Source organism: Prunus dulcis, chromosome 7, assembly GCF_902201215.1.
Source record: "Prunus dulcis chromosome 7, ALMONDv2, whole genome shotgun sequence".
Classification (NCBI taxonomy): domain Eukaryota; kingdom Viridiplantae; phylum Streptophyta; class Magnoliopsida; order Rosales; family Rosaceae; genus Prunus; species Prunus dulcis.
Genome location: NC_047656.1, coordinates 2,314,494 through 2,337,913, shown reverse-complemented (window position 1 = coordinate 2,337,913; position 23,420 = coordinate 2,314,494). Strand labels below are relative to the sequence as shown.

At 38.1% G+C, this 23,420-nt stretch overlaps 2 protein-coding genes across 2 annotated transcripts; one reads left to right on the top strand and one right to left on the bottom strand.

The window, feature by feature from the left end:
• The first annotated feature begins 12,165 nt into the window (after nucleotides 1–12,165).
• On the top strand, nucleotides 12,166–15,367 carry LOC117635825 (protein QUIRKY). The gene has a single exon (XM_034370195.1). The coding sequence runs from the start codon at nucleotides 12,994–12,996 to the stop codon at nucleotides 15,205–15,207; it is 2,214 nt and encodes a 737-aa protein (XP_034226086.1). The 5' UTR covers nucleotides 12,166–12,993; the 3' UTR covers nucleotides 15,208–15,367.
• A 909-nt stretch (nucleotides 15,368–16,276) lies between these two features.
• Nucleotides 16,277–19,819, bottom strand: LOC117634351 (beta-glucuronosyltransferase GlcAT14A). The gene is made up of 4 exons (XM_034368425.1): nucleotides 19,032–19,819; nucleotides 18,837–18,912; nucleotides 18,613–18,728; nucleotides 16,277–17,112 (listed from the first exon to the last, which is right to left on the bottom strand). Exons 1-4 carry the CDS (start codon nucleotides 19,531–19,533, stop codon nucleotides 16,592–16,594), a joined length of 1,215 nt encoding a protein of 404 aa, XP_034224316.1. The 5' UTR covers nucleotides 19,534–19,819; the 3' UTR covers nucleotides 16,277–16,591.
• Between the last annotated feature and the right edge of the window lie 3,601 nt (nucleotides 19,820–23,420).

Sequence of the window (23,420 nt, the reverse complement as noted above, 5' to 3'; positions counted from 1 at the left end):
TGGCTTGGGCTTGGACCTCCGAGACTTTAGCTTGACATCTGGTGAGACGTTGTAACTTCTGAAATTCTGATATTGGTTAAAACACCCACTGATGTTCATGACATGGAATTGCTTGATTAGACTTGGAGTTAGGTTCGATTCGGCTAATCAAAGGCCTTGATCTCGGCTGATCAAAGACCTTGATCTTGGCTGATCAGAAGACTTGACCTTGACTGATCAGATGACTTGACCTTGGTTGATAAGAGGACTTGACCTTGGCTGATCAGAAGACTTAACCTTAGCTGATCAGAAGACTTGATCTTGGCTGATAAGATGACTTTGACCTTGGCTGATCAGAGGCCTTGATCTTGGCTGATCGAAGACCTTGACCTTGACTAATCATACACCTTGATCTTGGCTGATCGAAGACCTTGATTCGCTTCAGAAGTTTTAAATGTTCCGACTTTGGAAGTCAAATGTTTTCAACCCGTTGTTGGAAGTTGGGTTTTGATTTCTAAGTTCTTAGTCTGAATTATGGTGGAACATTGTGCATCTTAAGTTATAGAATTTATTGAAGATTAAACGACATAGGGTGCATGATGACCCCTAATTTCGGCCTTCTTGTTTCGATTTCTCCATTAGGCACCTTGAGCCGCCAATTTGGAGTTTGGCCTATTGGTTTTCCGTGACGCACAGTCGGACTTCGACCAGGCTCAAACAGATCGATACCACCATTCGTACGCACTTCTCTTTGTTCACTCCATATTCTAAGTTCACCCTAATTTCTAATTTAAGTTTTCACAATTTTTAAGAAAACCTCACTATCTTCCCAAACTACCACTAAGTACACACCTAACGAAAAAAGAAAAAAACTCATCAACCTCACATGCTCTAAAACTATAAGTTCAGATAATCTTTCAAATCCAACCAGGAGTAATGGAATTCTTTAGACCATTTCAATTTCTTAAAAGAAAAGAAAGAAACAATGAACAAAGCAAACACTCTAAGCAGCTCTTTACCCTCTCTGCATTTGTGAGAGATGAACAACAAAGAACCAACTTCCTGGATGATCCACAAAATTTCCTATCTGGAGGGGTGTTGTCTTGTTTAACATCATCTTTATAATGTTCAACATTAGATTGTCTACAAGAGAGAGAAAAAGGAATAAATGAGAATCTTAGAATATCAGAATTTGTTGTGATACACATTAAATCTTTAGGGAAAAGTTTTACACTTCGCACCCCACACCCCACAACTCATGTTATCATACAAAAGTCCACTCTAAATTCTCTTTAGATACTTACAATTTAATATAAAAAATGATAAATATACGAAGTGTGTGTATAAATGTATTACGAACAACTATTCATACATTGCACAATTATTAACAACCAGCACCGGCCTCCAGTCCCTTTCTTTGTTCATCCCTTGATTTATTTATTATTTCAAAAAGTTCATTTGTTTGCTACTTGAAAATGTTTTTTTATTTTTCCTTTTGTTTAAATATTATTATTGGAATAGCACAGAATAATAGATGGAATCTCTATGACTCTAATTGATGTTGTACTTTTTTGGAGCTTGGAGGGTGTGGGGAACAACATTGAGCTTGGGCGGTGGAAAGACGTCTGACATATGACTTTGCTCATTTGTCACATACGGCAAGTCATTTTTGTCCCTTGGGTTAGCTCAGCCACTCAGGTTGTGGCTATTGGCCGAAATTGTGATGGACATGGACTCACTCTCATAATAATAGACCGACATATACATCCTTCACCACTTCTAGGGAAAGCCACCTTAACCCTATCAACTTCTTTATTTATGGGCTAACGACAGTTTTAGGCGTTGAAGATTTGAGGTCATTCTTGAAATCGTCCTGAGATTTTAATTTTGTTAATTTATACCTTAATATTTTAAAATTCAACTCATTTACATATTTTGTCCTTTTGTCTATTTGACCGTTTGTTACACGTGTCCACTTTTTTTTTAACTCTAATGTAATTAAGTATTAATAATAAAAAAAGTGAGCTGATTTTCTCACTCACTTTTTCTCCATTTACATTTCCTTTTGTTTTTTTAGCTTTAGTGTATGTCAAGGGTTATACCAATACATATTGGGCAGGCAATATAACATATAGACGTTCTACATCAGGTTACTTCACTTTTATTAGAGTTAGTTATATGGCGAAGTAAAAAGTAGAATATAATGGCTCGATCTTCAGCTGAGGCAGAATGCATGGGCATAGCATAGGGAGTGTGAGCTTCTTTGGTTAAGGATACTCTTGTTCGAAATTGGTTTTCCACCAAAGAAAGTCATAGAGCTTTACTATGAAACCAAGCTGCGAGAGAAATAGCAAATAATCTAGTTCAATATGACAAAACTAAGCATGTTGAAGTGGATAGGCATTATATCAACGAGAAGCTGGTAGATAAGCTAATCGATATACCATTTGTAAAATCAAAAGAACAGCTGGCAAATGTCTTAACGCATGCAGTGCTAGCAAAGGTTTTTCATGACTCACTTGACAAGTTGGGCATAGAAGATATCTACACACCAACTTGAGGGGGAGTGTTGGCGTGAGCCATAATTTAGAGATTTCATGATCCCTAATTTCCTAGTGTAATTCACATTACCTAATTAGAATAATTACCTAGCTAGAAATCCTTGTAATTAGCTAATTATTTTTCCTTATAAGAAAAGTCAATTTATACTTGTATATATACCCTCCTTTTGAAGAAATATATTATCAATCACAATTATTCAATCATGTGTTTATCAATCACAATTATTCAATCATGTGTTTCATTTAAGCAAGGATAACCAGAACCCTTTCCAACCAAATTCGTTGTCAACGGTGGTCGAACCACAACACACACATGCTTCGATGGTTGGGGGGTTTTATTGATGTTTATCTTTCCAAAAATGCCCCAGTACTTCAAAGCCATGTAATTTTTTTTTGAGATTCGTTTTTTTTCTACCCGCTTGTAGGATTGAGCTTTATGCCATGGTATAAAGGAAAATTCCAAAACAAGTCTCGAAACAAAAGAGATTTTTCATCTAAGTACACTAAAATTTCAAAATTCAAAGGAGAATTTGGGATGGGTCGTTGCGGTTCAAGGTCGGGATTGTCAAAATAAGAACATGGATGTGAATAAAATTTGAGATAAAACTAGGTGTGGTAAATGCAATTAACCCATCAACTAAATGAATTTTTAGATATCATGAATTTTTCCCAATCTAATAATAACTTAATTCATCTAAAAAAATTTGAAAAAAAAAATTTGTTTCGTGAAAGAAAAAACAAATTTAGTTATTTGATTTAGCAATATTTTTATACGAGGAGTAAAAACTCAGCAATATTTGAAGAAAGAAAGACTGCAACTATATGCAGTCCTTGTGCCATCTGGCTCCATGAATCCTAAATTTTCAAAGTAGAGGAATTCAGCACACTAGAAGAGTGGGATTAATCCCTGCTCGGGATTCGGCTTGTCCTGACCACAAAGTGCTTTCAAAGGCTTGATCCTGATTTCAATTTTATGTTTTTTTGTTGATTCATTATTAATTCGGATTAAGCAATATATAATATGAACATAAATTCACACCTACTTTGTTTCAAAAAAAAAAAAATTTTCTTTTGATCGTATTTAGCTGGCAAGATCTTAAGCAAATTTGGGTTCGGCTTGTGCATTCTGTTCCTTGCATAATATCTTGGCAGATATTTGTGCTGACAATAAAAAAGAGAAGAAAAAAAGAGAGAGATAGACACAGAGGGATGGAAATATAAATATGGAAGAAGACCTAACGCACACCCGAAGAAATTAATTAGTTAAGTAAGTTGACTTTAGAGAAGCAATATTTCTATTGGCTACCCTCTTTGGCTTATTGCATTTTCAACTTGTCTTCTTATCTGTATAAAAAGCCACCCCCACATGTTTCCTATTGCCTTCATCATCACCTACCACTCACCACTCTCCTCTCCCATTCTCTTCTATTTCTTCCTGCTGCCTTTTAGATCTCCATCATCAAGTTCTAGTGCTTCTTCATCAGCATGCTGCCCTACAAGTCTTCCATGATTAAACTAGTTCTTTTTTTGAGCTTAACACATGTCCTCTTCTCCTCAGCTGCTGTTGCAGCTTCTACCACTAGTAAGCTTTCATATTTGTTTATTTACTTGTGTTTATTTTAACAAAGGGATCAATAATGATCAACCCTTTTCTTTTTTTTTCTTTTTTTTTGTATTTTTCTTTTCTGTAATATTATAGGAAGCCTGAAGATAAATAAAGAAGCTCTACTGGGTGAGGTAATGATCTCTCTGTCTGTAATTTTGTTGGGTTTATGCATAAACCAATTTTAATGCAGAAATTAAGTTGAGGAGTCTCTGCTTTTCAGAGTTTGGTGGAGGAAGGTGATGTTGGTTTGGGAGAAGGGTTTATTGAGGGGCGGATGGATTTGGAAACCACAGACTACTCAGGGGTAGGAGCAAATCCAGAGCACGATCCAAAACCCCCAGGAAGAGTTTGAGAGTCTAGAATTAATGTGTATGAGACAATATTTGGATCTGGTTGGACTTATCCTCGGTTCTCCACATGTAATAATGTAAAACACTAATTTTTTTTTTTATTTTTAATGACAAAAACAACGTGCTTGTTAAAATACTGGTTTTTTTTATTTTATTTTTAATTTAATGAAATAAGTAATGATCCTTCTTATTCCATTGCTTTTTTTTTTTTTTTTTTAACGGCATACAAGTATAAAAACTGAAAGTTCCAAGGTTCCATGGTTCAAAAAAAAAAAAAAAAAAAAAAAAGGTTCCAAGTTCCAGAAACTTGATTCTCAAGTAGTGCAAATTCCACACTAGCCCAAGACCAGATTATAGAAGAAGAAATATGAACTCATAAAGATAATCAAATCTCATTAGCAAAACAGCAACTTACAAATATGAGAGCATAAGAGGCACAACACACTAACTAAGCTCAAAACTAAAACGTTCAGCTAATGGAAGTATCATAATTAATGCTAAAGCAGCAGCTCTTAAGCAAAAGACAACTAGTTTTCTTGAAAAGAAAAGAAAATTAAACAACGCAAGCTGTGCACAATAAAAAGATAGGTTCCCAAGGTGGTTGGAAATTAAGATGGTGTTGCTGAGTAGAATCTTGAGCAGCAAGAGAAGAGGCCTCATATTCAGCCTCAGTCGTTGAAAGAGAAACACACGTTGCTTTGCTGCACAAAAGAAAACATAACCAGATGTAGATTTTCGATCATCCAAAATCACCACCAAAGTCAACATCTGTAAAACCATGCAGCTTAAAATCAACTTCCTTCTAGAACATAAGTCCCATGTCAAAAGTTGCAGAAACATATTTCAATATGTGATTTGCTGCATCAAATGAAATATTTCGCCTTGTGATAGTCAAGTAAATAAGGCTACCAACCAATGCACGATAAGGTCTCCTTAGCTTTAAATTTGCATCAAGTGGAGTAGAGCATTTTTTGCTTGTAATTAACTCAAACTTTCAACCAAATTTCCAGCATGGCTCCTTTGGTATACAAAAATTCCACCATTCAAATTTTCTACTTCCAAATCAAGAAAGTGACTCAATTCACCCAACTCTTTCATTTCAAACTGAATTGAGAGTTCGGATCGAAGCTTTGCAATCTCCTTCTCATCATTGCCACTCACAATCATGTCATCCACATACAGGAGGACTATCATATGTAATTTACCATTCTTCTTAACAAACAAACTTGCATCGGAATTAGAAGCAACATAACCACAAAACAGTAAGAATTCGGCAATCTTACCGTACCAAGCTCTTGCAGCTTTTTCAAGCCATAGAGCGCCTTCTTAAGCTTGCATACAAATTCTGGATGCTTTTGTAATACATAATCCGGTGGTTGCACCATATAAATCTCACGACCAATCTCTCCATGTAGGAAAGCATTTTTAACATCCAGCCGCCATAGTTTCTATCCTCTAGAACTGCTAAAGAAATCACAACACAGACTGAAGTTAACTTTTCAACCGGACTGAAAGTTTCTTCATAGTTTTCTCCATATTTTGTGAAGAAACACGAACAACAAGTCTTGCTTTAAAACGGTCTATACTTCCATTCGCTTTGCGTTTTATTTTATGGACCCATTTGCATGTCACTGGAACTACATGTTGGGGTTTCGGAACAAGATCCCAAGTCTGATTTTTAATTAGGCCATTCATCTCCTCATCCATAGCTTGCTCCCAATCCTTCTTGCCATGAGCTTCATCAAAACAAGATGGCTCATTGTCATCAGCTGGTCCTGCAAGAAGACAAGAATAAAAGCTAACGAAGTCTTGATAACGCGCTGGCTTCACAACTTTTCTTTGTGATCTTCTAAGAGATGGTACAGCTACTGCTTCCTCACCATTTTCACCTTCAATGCCAGCTCCCCCATAGAAGAATCATCTTGAGTCATAGCTTCTTCATATCCTTGTTCATATGAAGAGGAATTAATTTCAGTCACTAACGACTATTTGATGAAATAGGCAGGGACTCGACCAATCCAGGGTCAACATCATCTTTCCTCTCATAATAGGAAGAAATCTCACCAAAGACAACATCCCTTGAAAATGAAATTTTATGAGTTTCACGTTCCATACGCTTCCAGCTCTTCTTCCTTTCATCATATCCAATGAATATGCATTTTTTTGCTTTAGCACCCAACTTGGTTTTTTGAATATCTGGTATATGAACATTACATAGAAAATAGAACCAAAAACTTTGAAGTGCTTGACATTTGGTTTCTCACCAAACATTTGTTGAAGAATATAAACCCCCATCGGAAACTTAACTAAATAAAAAATAATATATAATGAATGGTTCTACTATTAATATCACCGATGCCTTTTATGATAAAACCCCACACCTACTGGGCTTTGTAAGTGATTAAGTTAGGGACAATATCGGTGTTGCTAGTAGTGGGCCCCTGGCCTGTCTCTCTGAATTTAACATGGTATCATAACGGGTTAGCCCACGTGTGAAAGCGCAACGGCTACAGGTGCTCCACATCACCCAATATGTGTTGTCTACGTGCTATGCTTAAAAATTTGCCATACATGTAGGGGCATGCGAGAATGTGAATGTGAAAAGTCCCACATTGGAAATTTGCCACATATGTTGCCCATGCCATACCCCGTAATGCCTTGGGTAAATTTTTAGCAAATAACTAGCTTTTACAAGTCTCCACCAAATGCCTAATCTTCCTTTCCGTCACACCGTTTTGTTGTGGTGTGTGAGCACAAGTGAGTTGCTTAAGAATGTCATGCTCCATACAAAACTTAATAAATTCAGTTTAAGTAAACTCTCCACCATTATCAGTCCGAAGACATTTTATTTTCCTTTCAAACACCCCTTCAACAACCACTTTGAATTCTTGAAATTTGGAGAAGACTTCATATTTTTCTTTCACAAAATATACCCAAGTATATCTTGTAAAATCATCTACAAACAATAACATGTACCTACAACATGCGTAGAAGGTGTAGAGGTTGGTCCCATCAAGTCACTATGGACCAATTCCAATGGAGCCTTACTTTTTGATATGGAAGACGATGTACCTTCCCAAATTGGCAACCTTCAGTAACTTTATCACATGTGAAATCTTTGGCAGCCACTCAACTAAATTTTTCAACAGCATTACCTTTAATTTATCCATGCTAAGATTGTTAGTGTTTTCTTATGTGTGTGTGATAGAGACGAAAGGAGAGAAGAGAAGCAAAAATAGAAAATGGCAACTGCTCTGCTAAATCAAGCAGAGGAATGTTTTCATTCAGTTCTCTCTCTTACATCCTCACGCACATAGAGTGAAGAATATAACCATTAGGCACAGTTGCTGGATCTCTTACATCATAAGACGATCTCAGCCATCCATCTAGATATCCAATAGGACTTTTACACTTGGCTATGTAAATAAGAAATACAGATGTTGTTTTAAATAATTCCTAAATCAGCTTAAGAGCTTATAATTCAACAAAGATGCCCTAATCTAACATGCCAAAGTGTGGGACTATCATTCTTATTCATATTGTCAACGTAAGAGCTAGACGTAGCTGTCAAAACAAATAAATCTCAACTCTTTTACCTATATGAACAACATTCGCTTCAAAGTTTTTCAAATTCCAAAGAAATTTCACATTGGCCCAAAAAGGAACATAGTTTCCAACTGCATTTGTTCACTTCAGTTCAGAACTTTGCAAAAGGAACAATCAGGAGGCATTTATAAGCATTAATGAGCGAAGAGTCAAAAATAATCAAAGCAACTGGCTGACAATCTTTACGACTTGTGCATTGATGAGGATTAGTCCAAAACCAAAAATATCAAGGACTATTCCTCATTACTTTTTCTCTTATAAATACAAGAGTGTCTAGATCAAAGACACCCAACCAACCAACCAATCAAACAAAGACTCAATCTAAACTATTAGTTCAAACTTATCAAGAATCTCACGATCTTGCAACTACTAAAAGCAAGCAAACAATCTTCCTCAAGAAGCAATCCAGCTCAGGGAAAATCTTAGAACGTCAAGGAGAAAACAAGATTTAATTCGCAAAACATGCAAGGTAAATCAAACAAAATTCAAAAAGAGATTATTTTCTCTTACAAATTCAGTTCAACAAATCAGATAAAACAAGCAGAAGTCATGTTTTTTCATCGCATGAAAACCTCAACAAAATTTATAAAGACACCTTAATATCTTAATAAAATTGTCTAGAAAGCTACTAGATCACTCAAAATCAACCATAACAAGTGCCAGCCTGCAGTTCTGATCACTTCTCCAGCCTCCACATGGCTCAACTTGTTTATAGCTTTGCCAATCTCAACATTGGTATCAATTTCCAGCTCATCTCTTTTAGTTGAAGGTGCTGACATTCAAATCCAATGCAGAAACATCCGGTTTAGCCTGACCTTAAAACATCATTTGGATTGTATTTTTAAGCAGAAGTCAAAGTACAACACTTTGAGGCCTATCTAGACTTGGCCAATTCATTTTGTGCTTTGTATTTCTGGCAGTTATGCTTGGACTAGTTTGTTATATCTTTCATAAATATGTGTATTTTGCTTTACTTACTATTTGTATCTAGATAAATTGTGAAGTCATCACCAGTCTGAGACATAGAAAAGAACTCTCTTGGGAGGTTTCCCCACCCAAAATCACAATCTTTCGTCTGAAGTATATTATTTGGGGGGCAAGTTTATAAAATCATTCAAATCTGTTAGAGTTTTAATTGCCAACAGTGGCACGCTCACATAAAATAAAGTTAATCTCAAGACTGGTTAAAAAGTTAACGGAGAATTTTACTTAGCTTTGAATCTGCTCAAATATAAAAAGGATAAACAAAGAGGAAATAGATACACTTCATATGCAAGGGACATGAGAACTAGTTCCTCCTCCGGTGTATACTAATATTGTAGGCAGTAAGTATATCTACAAAATCAAAATGAATTATGATGGCACTATATCTAGATACAAGGCACGTTAGTAGCCCAAGGCTTTAGCCAAGAGCTTGGTTTTGACTACACAGAGACATTTAGTCCAGTAGTTCGGCATAATATTATTCTAATCATCTTTAGTCATGCTGCTATGCATGGTAATCCTGGATTCAATTGAAATATAAGTTCAATTTGCATATTTAATTTACTTTTAAAACTAAACCACACAAATCGAAGATATAAAAAATAAAAATGATTATTTAGATAAAATAAGGCAAGCAAGAATGACCTCATTTTCAATCCAAGAGAAAATAAGGTATACACTACATGAGGAACTTTCTTTGGGTTCATGGGATCTTGATCTTGCTCATTTCTATAATAAAATATATATTCATCTTATTTGCTTATATAAGTTGAACTAAGCTTTTTATTTTGCAGGAAGGGATGGGCTAATATTTGTGGGAATAGGGGGAGTTTATTAAAATTTGCACAAGGTCTTTGTCTTTTTCCCAATCTTGCATTGGGCTATAGCCCCTTTAGAGCACCTCCAATGGGAGGGGTTAGTCCAGGTCAGAGGCTTTTAGGCTAGTCATATTCTTCACTTTCCGCATCAAAATTCCATACAAATTCCTCTCATCATATCTCATGTGAATAATGATTTTTCTTGAGTTTCCATGGCAATGGGTGGGAATGCATCAAAAAAATTGCTAAAGCAGTCACTATTTGCATGAACAGTAATTGCCCTTGCCTCCCTTTACCTTTTGCCATGACAAATGGGTGAAAGTACTCTTATCCAAGTTTATTTTGGATTTCAAAACACCTAACTAGAATTGTGAATCCAATTTCATCTCCTAATCTAGCCCAAAAGAGTTCATACGCTCTGTGTTCTATGTTCATAAGAAATATTCGTTAACGACTCTATGATGTTTGTTCTCTTCATGCAGAAAGTTGAATTAAAAAATATATTTTGATAAACACAGATTTCCCCTCCAGAAATTACTATTTAGTGAATATTTTTGTCAGTCCGTCTATGCATCTTAGATTTTCCCCACGATCAAGTGCTAATAAATTACAACATGCTAAACTTTGGAGCAACTTATTTAATAATCTTTTCATGCTGACTCAGCAAAAGTTATTTAATGATCTTTTTATGATAAATTATTATTTTTATTATTCACTTTTAACAAGATTTCCACGCAGACAGACACCTTTTTATTTTTTTCCTCTTGTACTTTATTTATTCATTTAATAAAAATTATCATTTCAACACTGACTCAGCAGAAGTATATTATGAAGCACAAGAACAAAGCAACGTTCATTTTTGCAGAAGGCTGCAAGTGTCCTCTTAAATAAAAAGGGGAAATAATCTAAATGAACTAAATCTTATGACACTTTTATTTCCCTTCCATTTTCAGATGCTTGGAATCTTTTGCTTAATTTAATTACCACTTTCGCCTAATAAATGTTGTTTTTATTTTAATTTGCATCGATCCCCTTTGCACATATGGTTAAAACATGCAACCGTTGGAAACTTGGAATCCAGCTCACATGAAAAAATTAAAAAAAAAAAAATTAGGCAATAAACCATGTACTTTTAATCTTTTTTCCACAAATTAATCATTAAACAATCTAGTATTTTTCTATACTGAATTAAATATATTTGAGTTTAGAAATTATAGTAAATGATCCACTAGTGTAGTGGTTTAGAGTAATTATTTTTTCAGATAAAGTCTTGAATGCGAGTCTTAGCATTTATGTAATGTGTGTTAATTTATTATATTATCGTCCCTTTCAATAGGAAAAAGTTTAGAATCTATAAAGCAATCTTGGAGCGGCAAAAGAAAAAGAAAATGCAAGATTGAGGGAAATAAAGCCGTTGTAGAACCGACCATTTTGGCGTGATTATTTATTTTTCCTTTTTTTCTGCGTACAACCAACCATTTTGTGGTGTGTGAGAGAAACAAAGTTTGGTTTTTCTTGGTGAGCTTTTACTGTTGACAAGTGCAGACATTAAATTATACATTACCTGAGGTAATTGACCCAAAAAGTAAAATTGACCCACTGTAACTACTTCAATTCAAGATTGACAGCCTTTGTAAAGTTGTGAAATCCTTAGCTTTTGTACGACGTCGCTTCTTCCATTCCCATTCACAATTATTCATATTATTACCACTCCAAAGTAATTAGGGATAGTAAAAGTAATAATACTTTTATTTACTATAATGTGTTAAAACTTTTGAGGAAAAAGTGATAATATAATTTATTTATAAGACGAGTAACAAATACAAAATAACAGACTTAGTCGTAAATGATTAGGCGAGTATCTCTACATATAAGGGTTTTGTTGTCAATTCAAGCTTAAAATGAGGGTGAATAAAATAGCAGATTTGCAAAATGAAGAGAAAACTTTGTCTTGGTTTAAACTATGAAGATACTAATTACAATTACCCACAGTAGAAACTCAGCACCAGGCACGGTGCTCAGCTCTCTCAGGCCAACCCACGCTACTCTTGCCCCCCCTTCCACTCCCAAATCCATCCAAACAATTCACTCTCCAAGATTCATCCACGTGGCCACCTTTGTCTTAGGTGTCGTTGCTGACGTGTCAACGCTCCCCCTCCCCTCTTTTTAAACCCCCTCTGCTGGTCCCTCTTCTTTTTCATAACACTACACTATTCAACCACTCGACTCACTTAAACCATTTCTCTTCTCTCTCTCAAAGCTTTTATCAGAATCCGAAAATGGCTGAAAACTCTGATCACCGCAAGCTGATCGTGGAAGTGTGCAACGCCAAGAACTTAATGCCGAAAGACGGCCAGGGAACGGCCAGCGCCTACGCCATCGTCGACTTCGACGGGCAGAGGAGGCGGACCAAGACCAAGCAGAGAGATCTCAATCCCGAGTGGGATGAGAAGCTTGAGTTTCTCGTCCACGACAACGACTCCATGGCCTCCGAGATCCTCGAAATCAATCTCTACAACGACAAGAAGACCGGAAAGCGCAACACTTTTCTCGGCAAAGTCAAGATCCCCGGAAACACCTTTGCCAAAACTGGCGCCGAGGCCTTGGTTTATTTCCCGTTGGAGAAGCGCAGCGTGTTTTCTCAGATCAAGGGGGAAATCGGATTGAAAATATATTACATCGACGAGGACCCTCCCGCGGCGGCGGAGGTGAAGTAGGAGACTGCTCTCCCGCAGGCGGAACAGGAGAAGCCACTGGAGAATCCGAAAGCGGAAGATCAAAATCCCGAGGCCGCGGCGAAAGCAGAGGAAAATAAAAAAGTGGAGGCTAAAACAGAAGAAAAGCCTAAAGAGGAGGAGGCGAAATCAGAGGAGAAGCCCAAGTCACCGGAAGACAGTAAACCGAAAACGGAGGAGGCTTCAGCCCCGCCCCCGGAGGTTGAGAATCCGCCAATCGCATACGGTTCGGAGAAGTCAAAACAAGTGGACAAAGAAAAGCACGTGGAGGCAAATGGCGGCATCAACGAGGTTGAGCTTCTTCAGCCATTGGCCCGGGACCGGAGCCGGAGCGCATACGATCTGGTGGACCGGATGCCGTTTCTTTACGTACGAGTTGTGAAAGCTAAGAGGGGCAATGGCGGCGCTACTGCCGAACCGGTTTACGCCAAGCTCGTGATCGGAATGCACAGCATCAAGACCAAGACCCAGCCAAGCGACAAAGAGTGGGACCAGGTCTTCGCCTTCGACAAGGAAGGCTTAAACTCGACCTCTCTGGAAGTTTCGGTGTGGGCAGAAGCGGAGGAGAAGAAGGAAAACGAGCCTCCTACCAAAACAGAGACTTCTCTCGGAACGGTGTCGTTTGACTTGCAGGAGGTGCCTAAGCGAGTTCCGCCAGACAGCCCCTTGGCTCCGCAATGGTACACTCTGGAGTCGGAGAAGGAAGCTGGGAATGACGTCATGCTCGCCGTGTGGATAGGAACGCAGGCGGACGAGGCGTTTCAGGAGGCGTGGCAGTCGGATTCGGGTGGGTTGATACCCGAGACCCGAGCCAAGGTCTATTTGTCTCCCAAGCTTTGGTATTTGAGACTAACAGTCATCCAAACCCAGGATCTCCAGCTAGCTTCGGGATCCGAACCCAAGCTCAAGGTTCGGAGCCCAGAACTTTATGTCAAAGCTCAACTTGGCGCTCAGCTTTTCAAGACTAGTAGGACCTCCGTGGGCTCCACGTCATCAAGCTCCGGCAACCCCACTTGGAACGAAGACTTGGTTTTTGTAGCAGCTGAGCCGTTCGAGCCGTTTTTGGTTCTAACCGTGGAAGACGTGACTAATTCTCAGTCTGTGGGCCATGCGAAGCTCCACGTGCCCAGCGTTGAGAGGAGGAGCGATGATAGGGCTGAGCCGAAGTCCAGGTGGCTCAATCTGATTGGCGATGAGAGCCGTCCGTATGCCGGACGAATACATTTACGAGTTTGTTTGGAAGGTGGGTATCACGTGCTGGATGAGGCGGCGCACGTGACCAGTGATGTTAGAGCCGCGGCTAAGCAGCTAGCCAAGCCTCCTATTGGGTTGCTCGAAGTTGGTATTCGCGGGGCCACAAATTTGCTTCCGGTGAAGACCAAAAACGGTGTGCGAGGGACAACCGATACTTACGTGGTTGCCAAATACGGACCAAAGTGGGTCCGGACCCGAACCATTCTCGACCGATTTAATCCACGTTGGAACGAGCAGTACACTTGGGACGTATACGATCCTTGTACGGTCCTCACTATAGGAGTCTTCGACAACGGAAGGTACAAGCGCGACGAAGCTGGAAAACCCGAGAAAGATATTCGGATCGGGAAGATCCGCGTGCGGTTGTCCACTCTAGATACGAATCGGGTGTACAAAAGCTCATATTCCCTTACGGTGTTGCTTCCTGGTGGGGCCAAGAAAATGGGAGAGATTGAGATAGCCGTCCGATTTTCATGCTCATCTTGGCTTAATTTGATCCAAGCGTACACCAGCCCAATACTTCCCAGAATGCACTACGTCCGCCCGCTAGGCCCTGCGCAACAAGACATCCTGAGGCACACGGCCATGCGAATCGTTACGGCTCGGCTAGCGAGGTCTGAGCCGCCGTTGGGGCAAGAGGTGGTTCAGTTCATGTTGGACTCCGACACGCACGTGTGGAGCATGAGGAGAAGCAAGGCCAATTGGTTTCGCGTGGTGGGCTGCCTGTCACGTGCGGCTATGTTTGCCCGTTGGCTCGACGGAATCCGCACCTGGCAGCATCCACCCACCACTGTTTTGGTGCACGTGCTGCTCGTGGCAGTTGTGCTATGTCCGCATCTGGTGTTCCCCACCGTATTCATGTACGCCTTCTTGATCCTATTGCTGCGATGTCGATATAGGCAGAGGGCCCCGGCCAATATGGACCCAAGGATCTCTTACGTTGATGCGGTGAGCCCGGATGAGCTGGACGAGGAACTTGATGGGTTCCCGTCCACGCGACCGTCGGATGTAATACGCATCCGATACGATCGGCTGCGGGCATTAGGAGGTAGGGCCCAGACTCTGTTAGGTGACGTGGCAGCGCAAGGGGAGCGGTTGGAGGCGCTTTTTAATTGGAGGGACCCAAGAGCAACGGGCATATTTGTGGTGTTTTGTTTGGTGGCGTCTTTGGTGTTTTACGTGGTGCCGTTCAAGGCTTTTGTGTTGGTGTCAGGGTTCTATTACTTGCGCCACCCAAGGTTCCACGACGACATGCCGTCTGTTCCGGTCAACTTTTTTCGGCGACTTCCGTCTCTCTCTGACCAGATTATGTAGGTGATGTGATGAGGCTTGTGGGTACTTAATTTTGTTGCACTCTCTTGGTGGTGGTGAAGTAATACGTAGTAACTCTAGTCAACTAGCTAGCTGATGATGACGTATTTATTTATTTATTTATGGGTAAGTTGGAATGGATATTGTTTTATTAGTTGTTGTGTATGTGTATGTGTATGTGTATGTATGGGTATGTGTATGTGTATGTATGGGATGGGTTGTGGTGGACCATTCATTCACGCGTGACGCACCCAATAAAGGCTATATCAAATTGACGTTGTGTTTACAGATCTGAGTGGGCGGTACAACATAAATTCAAATATAGACATATGAGGAAGGTGACCGTTATATAAATCAGCCTCCTCCATCTCTCCATGACACTCGTGTCAGAAGTGCACTCATATGCTCGTATGCAATATGCAAAGGCACCCTAATACTTTTTAAATAGATGTTGTAGTAACCTAGACAACGGTCTACATTAAAAAAATAATAATAATAACTTTCTTGTAACGAGAATAATACTGTTTTGTTATTCGCATTGTATAAGAGTTTCTCTTTTAAAATAAGGATAATCAACGTGCATCGCTTTTGATAAAGAAACCAATTAATTGATTTTGAAAAGGCTTTCGACAAGCATACTTGGACAACACCATACCTAATCCACTACAAGGCTAGCTGGTCATAGGAATGTAGGTATGTTCCTTATTTAAATGTACTTTCAGAAACCTTGTCTACTTATATTGCTTTTGATGTGACCACGTAATGTTATCAGTCTCATGTTATAAGGTGGTATACTTTCATTAATAGATCATTCTTACGCAAATTGCAAACCATTAAGAAGTGAACACTTTAAACCTAAGCCCATAACAAAAAATATTAAAAGTTGTACAGACTTTCAAACAATAAGGAGTAATGTTCGAACACATTGCCATTATCTGTACTATTTAACGAGGCTCTAGATATTACACTACGAGGATTTTTTTTCCTTTTTGGTGAAAAAAAATTTAGAGGGAGGGGAGATTACTCAGGGCATATCAAGGCCATAGAAGGTCTTAGCCCATTTTTTGATTTTTACATATTACTCACCAAAAAGGATTGTCAACAGTGGGACTCAAACTTAGACCTTGATAGCGTAGATAACGATCTTTACCAACTCAACCAAACCAATTCTCGTTGGCTACTATGAGGATTTCATAGCAAGTGATACAAATGATTTAATTGTTACCATTCCCATAAAAAAAAAATTAAAAAAAATAAAACTTGAAGAAAAACACTAGCTCATTAGCTATATATCATCCTAGAGATGTAGAAACCCCAAATTCTAAAAAAATCATGGACAACACATAATTACAAGCATGCGATATTTATTCAGTTTTTACTAAAAGAATCATTTGCATTGTTGCTTCTGAAACCTCCTTGTGGAGAGGAGTTTTTTTAACAAAGATTTCAACCTCTTAGCCCCCGGTCCGGGCCTTAACCCACCATAGTTTTCACCCTGCAAACCTGAGCACATCTTCTGCGTCTGCCCTTTACTCCCAGAACACCATCCCCCATAAGAAAACTGTCCACGGTGTCGTTTAAGAAGTTCGCGATCGATTTTGTTAAGAACAGGTACGTTTTTCTTGAACTTTCGAGCAAAAGGACGGTTGCTTAGAATCATTCTTGGAAAATCTCTGAGTCCTAGAGACCTGGGATGTTGCTTTGGAGGCGTGTCCCATGTAATGTAGTGGAGGTCATGGTTGACAGTGGTGTTCTTGTAGTCCTGGGAGTTGCATATGACTGTCTGGAAGTAGCCTTCAGGTGATGACACAAAGTTGGTGTAGTAGAGGAGGAGAGTCCTTGGAAAATTGTCCCACCCCACTATGCAATATTCGGCAAAAGATCTTGAGAGAATTGTCCAAGCTGAACCTGGAGTGAAAGCAAAGAGAGATTTATGAATATATGAGTACGGCCAAGGATACATCAAATTTTATTCAACAAATGACACCACAGAGATTTATTCAAATCTGGCTTCACTTTAAATTTTATTTTATACATACACTCACACATTATATGGTGACATATCCAGTGACTAAATGTGGTGATTTTAACATTACTCATTATGTAATATGTATAACGATGAATTATTTGTGTAAATGACAAACGTGTATAAAAATTTTATTTTATATTTTCGATGAATTATTTTTGTATACATGTTAAACCATCATTCGCCAAAAGAATGAATATCCCCCTTCAAGGGAAGAGGCAATCCGTGTCCAAAATTTTTTTAAAAAATATTATTTATTTTTTGTGTGTGTGTGTGTCCGATTAGAGCAACTCCAGCGTGCCCGGGCAAAGGGGGGGGTTTGGCCCAAAACGGCCTTCCAGCGGACAAATGTTGCACGGGCTGTGGGTGGGCTCCACAAGCCTGGGTTGGCCCTCAGGCAAAACCAGCCCTCAGTCTAGTCTGGGTTTGCTGACGTCAACGATGATGTCAGCAACCAAAAAATAATTTTAAAAAATCTAAAAAAATACTAAACTTTTCACAATTTTTTTTTAAATAAATACTTAGTCATATTTTTCACTTTCCACACCAAAACTCTATAAAAATTCCTCTCATCATATTTCATGTGAATAGTAGTTGCCATGACAATGGGTGGAAACATACTTTGCTTTTTGCAAGGGCAACCACTATTCACATGAATAGTAGCTGCCCTAACCCCCCATTGCCATAACAAAGGGCAAATGGATGGAGTTGCTCTTAAAATGTGTCTAGTTTGGTGCCGCCAACGATAGGTAGGTGGAGTGGTCAGTTTCATCTTGTGATGGACTCAATTAATTTGATCTTAGAAGAAGTAGTTCACTTTCCAGCTAAGGATGTAAGGTGACACTTGACCTTATATATATATATATATATATTCCAGGATGATTTTTCTTCTTTCTTCCTTATCACTTTACCTTATATTAAATCACAAATAAAAAAAAATGATGCTCATTTAGTGCGGCGAATTTGGTCATTTAGTTTGAAAAATCTGACGCTTAAACTAACCCAAAATCTAATTATTATATCCTTCGACGTGAAGTGATTATAGAATACTACGGTAATATAGTGATTATAACCTGAAAAAAAAAAAAAAAAAAAACCTTATCTTAGTTTTATTTATAAGGCATATTTTTCCACAGTAGCTAAACTTGCAGTTTGAAAAAAAGAAAAGAAAAAGAAAAAGAAAAAGAAAAAGAGGAACGCAAAAGTAAATAAATCGAGACCTCAAGACGTGTACGGTGTGCTATGTCCTAGTGCACGTTTGGATGCGTGTGCTTTGTTCAGAAGTTCACATGCTGCTACTAAAGTGCCATTAACCCCAAAATACTAGAGCAAATAAAATTAAAATAAAACAAGCACAGAAGATTTGGAGGTTGAAGTTGAACCTGTGTACAGCTTGAAAGCTGTTGGGAGCTCCCTCTGTTTAATAGCCCACCACAATTCTGATTTATTCAGGCTGTAGAGTCCTGGGTCTATTATCACTGGCTTCCCTCTTTTATTCCTGCAAATTTTTTTAGCTTTTTTAGTAAGTATTTTAAACCGAGTTTCCAATCCCCTTCCTCAATATCGCTTGTATATTACGGGATAAATGAAGGAGAAAATAACTTACAGCTTCCACCCCAAGCGACTACTGTGCTGTATGAAATTGAGATCTCTTGGCAAATCAGAAAATGAATGCATCAGATCTGAACAAAAAACAAAAATTTATAAGAAAACAAGTATAAATTATTAATGCAAGAGATTAAGAAAGAAAAACACACCAAAAAAAAACAAAAAACAAAAAAAAAAACAGCACTCACCATACCATCTTGAGTGATTAGAGGATAATCAGAAGCACTGAGATTGATAAACCAATCCCATTTGCAAGTCCTCAAGAGCAGAGCCAATGCATGAAGAGTGGTAGCCAGCATTGTGGGCCCTCTATATGTGACCAAGTTGGATTTTCCCAGCATCCAAACATTACCCACTTGCCCAAAAACTGGATCTCCAGCCACAAAGTCAGCAATGTCCCTGTGCTCAGCCTCTGGGGCTGCATAGTCCATGTGAATCAGATAGTAATTTCCAGGATGGTAGAGGGCATACAGCAAGCGCTTGAGCTTCAGAGCATCACCCTTGGATGCTGAGATTAGATAGGAAAATGTGACTGGATATGGCTTGGTGGTGGTGTTGCTGGATTTGGGTAAGTTGAAGTAATTTATTATAGGCCTGAAATTGTGGATGGGTATTGTTAATCTAGCTGGAATGTATACAAAAGAGAAAATAATTGAAATTAGCATGAAAGATAGCGCAACTGCTTTGATACCCATTCCTGAAAATTTTGATTGGGAACATTGAAAAGAAGAAATTTGGGGAGAGAGAGAGAGAGAGAGAGAGAGAGAGAGAGAGAGTTGTGTAATATTGTAAGGAAGGAGGTAATTAAAATGATTAAGAAGAGATTGCTAAATATAAGCTAAGGTTGGAAGATAAATTAATGAAGAGGTTGGAGGAGATTGGGAAGTGTGTGGGATTTAGATCTTTGGGACTTTTGTTGGGTTCCTTGCTTTGAAGAGAAGGCGATGCAGATGTGTCAGTCAGTCTATTCGTTGGGTGAGAGGAGAGCTTTAATTAGTGTTCTGGTGATGTGTTGCCTTCGTTCCCTTTATAAAAGAGGGACTTCATAAAATTCTAACATCTTTTTTTTTTTTCCTTTTTTTTTTTCAAAACCAAAAATTCCCCCTAACTTAGGGGTCTGGATTAAGAACCGAAGGAGATGGTTGTTGGTAGTTGGTGTTTCTGTCGGCTCTTCTATGACGCTCATGACACATTATTCCCACTGTATAAAGAGTCATGGGTGCATAGGTGGTTTTCTTTGATAGAATTATATTGTGGTGGGATGCTTTTTGGGTTTTGTAGAGAATGTGGTACCAACTTTCGAACCCAAGATCAAGAGTTAGTGCAAGCGCACTTAACCACAAGGGCAGGTTGAAGGCCAGTAGTTGTATATATGTGAAATATATATATTTAGAGAGTTTCAATTGAGAGATCTTTTAAATAAGTTTATTTGAGGGACAACCATATAGGCACTGGCGAAACTTAATGGGCTATAGCCCAGTGAAGGTTTGGGGAAATAAATAAACCTATATAGCCTAGTATTTTAACCTAAAAATACACAATTTTGTACCTTATCAATACCAATAGGCATAGTCAGAGGTTTTCTGCAGTTGTATTTGGTGTCAAAGATTGTTGCAACACCAATACACATAGTAAGGGTGTATGTGGACTTTTTGGTGAACACTTTGATGCCCCAATTTTCTTATAGGCTGTATTTTGGCTGCTATGAGTTGCTTGCTGGTTAAAAAATGATTGATTGAGCCCTTAGGATGGGCTCAATGTTGGCGTTGATCTCAACCTCTAACCAAAGTTATTGTACTCTAAGTGGGGAATCTGGCTTGGATAGGTTCTTTTCTATGCCCCGATTAAAAGGACTTCAACATTTCACTTATTATGAAATAAAACTTGGAAGAAATAAAAACTTGAAACTACTATCGGACAGAAAGTACAATACAAGTTCAAAGACAAAAAGTATCTTATGGATGTAGTATCGTTATAGGAAAGCAAATACAAGTTCGTATGAACCTAAATACACTTAATTAAAACAATAGAAATTCTAATAAGGCTAGGGGGACCTTATCGGACATAAATAACTCTTCTCGGACACCACTGCAATCTACTCGAGCTAATACAATGTGTTCGATCGGGGTTGTCAGCAATATCTGCAATGCCCAAAAAGGCCTGTAGATACGAATTTGATTTTAGATAAGCTAGAGATGGTGACCAACTTATAAAATCATACCAAGCACTGATTTTGGCAGAGCATTAAGATTACAAACAATAGCAAAGTAATTCCAATCAAGAGTTGTGAACTAGGAATTAGACAGAGTATGTTTTGGAAAAAGAAGAGAATTCCAATTTGGAGTTTCAACTGGGAACTCAAAGAGTAGAAGAGGATTTGATTCAAGTCTTGGCTTTGGTCTGTTGTGAGACATTTTTACAAGGTGTCTGAGTCGAGAGTATTTGAAGGTTGTTCAAATAAGTTGTTTATTCTTGAGAGAGATTCGTTGTCCTTTGGAACATATCTTTTGCTTTTATTTATAGAATCTTTGGCTCTTGACTTTGCAAGTTTGGTAAAGAAACGCTTCAACTCTGTACCAGCTTCTTCTTTGCAGGTGAAATTGATAGACCTTGATTTCTTCTTAATCCTCGTCATTAGCTGGCTCTAACAAGTTGATGCAGTTGAGTCTCACGGTTCAAATCAATTTAATGTGGTTGTCTAGCCCTCCCTTCGCCGTCTAACGCTCGCTCAACTATCGAAGTCAACTTTGAGTATAAATCTGGATGGCTGCCACGAGCCTGATTAAAGTGAAGCTCAGCATAGCCCGACACGTATAGGCTCCTCTGGATGAGTTAATTCGGCCCAACGGTCAACCCTGCCCGAAACTCATTTATTATATTATATTATTTTTTAAAAGAGAAAAAGAGTACAATATTATTATATTTATATCTTCAATTTAAGTCCATTATTTTTTCTAATGATAGATTTTAAAAATCAATGCTTTCTTTATAAATAAAATTATGATTTTGTTCTTCAAGTTTCAATTTTTTTCAACATGAACTATAATCTAGAATTGGCTTCTTTTTCTAACAAATAAGAAATTTTGTTAGTATATACATGCTTGTTTAAAAAAAAAAAATTGAAATAAAATTGTAAAATAACTACAAAAAAAAAGCAAGAAATACATAAGTTAGGCTTGGCTTGGGCCCATGTTGGACCATTTAGTGTCCCAACCAGAGCCAAGCCTAAGCTCATATGGGCTACGGCTGCAGGCTCAAATTGAACTTAGGGACAGTTTGACGTTGCTGTGCTGTGAAAATAATCGCTGTCATATCTGCTATGAGAGAAAACAATTTGGAGTTTAGTAAACTTTTTGTTAAAAGTGTTGTCGGTATTGATTCCCACATAATCAGAAAATGATTGTCGCATAATCATTAAATCCAGCTTCTCTTCGAAACTGATTCCTGCATAATCAGAAAATGAAAGTACCTTATTAGTTGCTTTCACTTATATCTTTCTCTCACAGCAATTTCTAACAATAAGTGATTTTCTCATAGTTTACCAAACGAGCTGGGCTTCCCATTTTTTTTTAAAAATCACTTATCACCACAAATAAGTAATGCCAAACAGGCACTTAATGATTTTCATAAATAAGCAAGCTTGGCCCGACTTGAGCACAAACCAAAGCGGTAATGGGCTGACCTGACCCATTTGACACCTCTATTACTAAATCTATTATTCAACTTATTTAATATAAAAAGGAACATAATTGTCAAACATTGAGTAATTTGTAGTCGACCAAAAAATTTATAATCAATTTTATTATAGTTTTTGGGCCATGGAATCCAAAAAAACAAATAATCAATTTTTTTATAATAAAAAACCAATTATAATGGATAGACTCCTTTTAGATCTCCAAAACAAAATCATACACTTGGGCCTAAAATTGACGTGTTATTGATGCCCACAAGTTTTTATAACTTGAGCCTTTGTTTCGTTTATTACAACACTACTGAAACATTTAATATAAATTTCACACCATTTAATATAAATTTCACATCAGTTATTGATTTTTTTTGTTTTTGTTTTTGTTTGAGGGGTGTTCTTGTTCAAATTTTTCTATGACTACAACTATTTGGATCTGACTTTATAATAGACATTTTCATTGTTAATTTTGTTTTTATATGTCTAAAATCATGTAGTATTGAATTCACCACATTGTCTCTTCTTTACATAATTCATAAAACATTCAAAACAAAGTATATACATATTCTTCAACATGAAGTATATACATATTCTTAAACACGGCCCCTCATGTGGGATCAACATATATTGGGCCACATGTGCAACTAATTCCACATTGAAGTCAATCATTCAAGCCCAACATGTTAACAGCACATATTGAGTAAGGGTAAATGCCAATAATTCAAGCCCAATCAATTAGGCAACTCTGATACAATGTTAAATTTAAGAAAGACGGACGAGTGGCCCATTATTAGCAGCACTAAAATTATCGGCAATTGTCACGCCCCGAAAAACCGGGCATGTGATAGTGCCACGCCTTGGGAAACCGGGCACGTGACAGCGCTATGCCCTATCGAC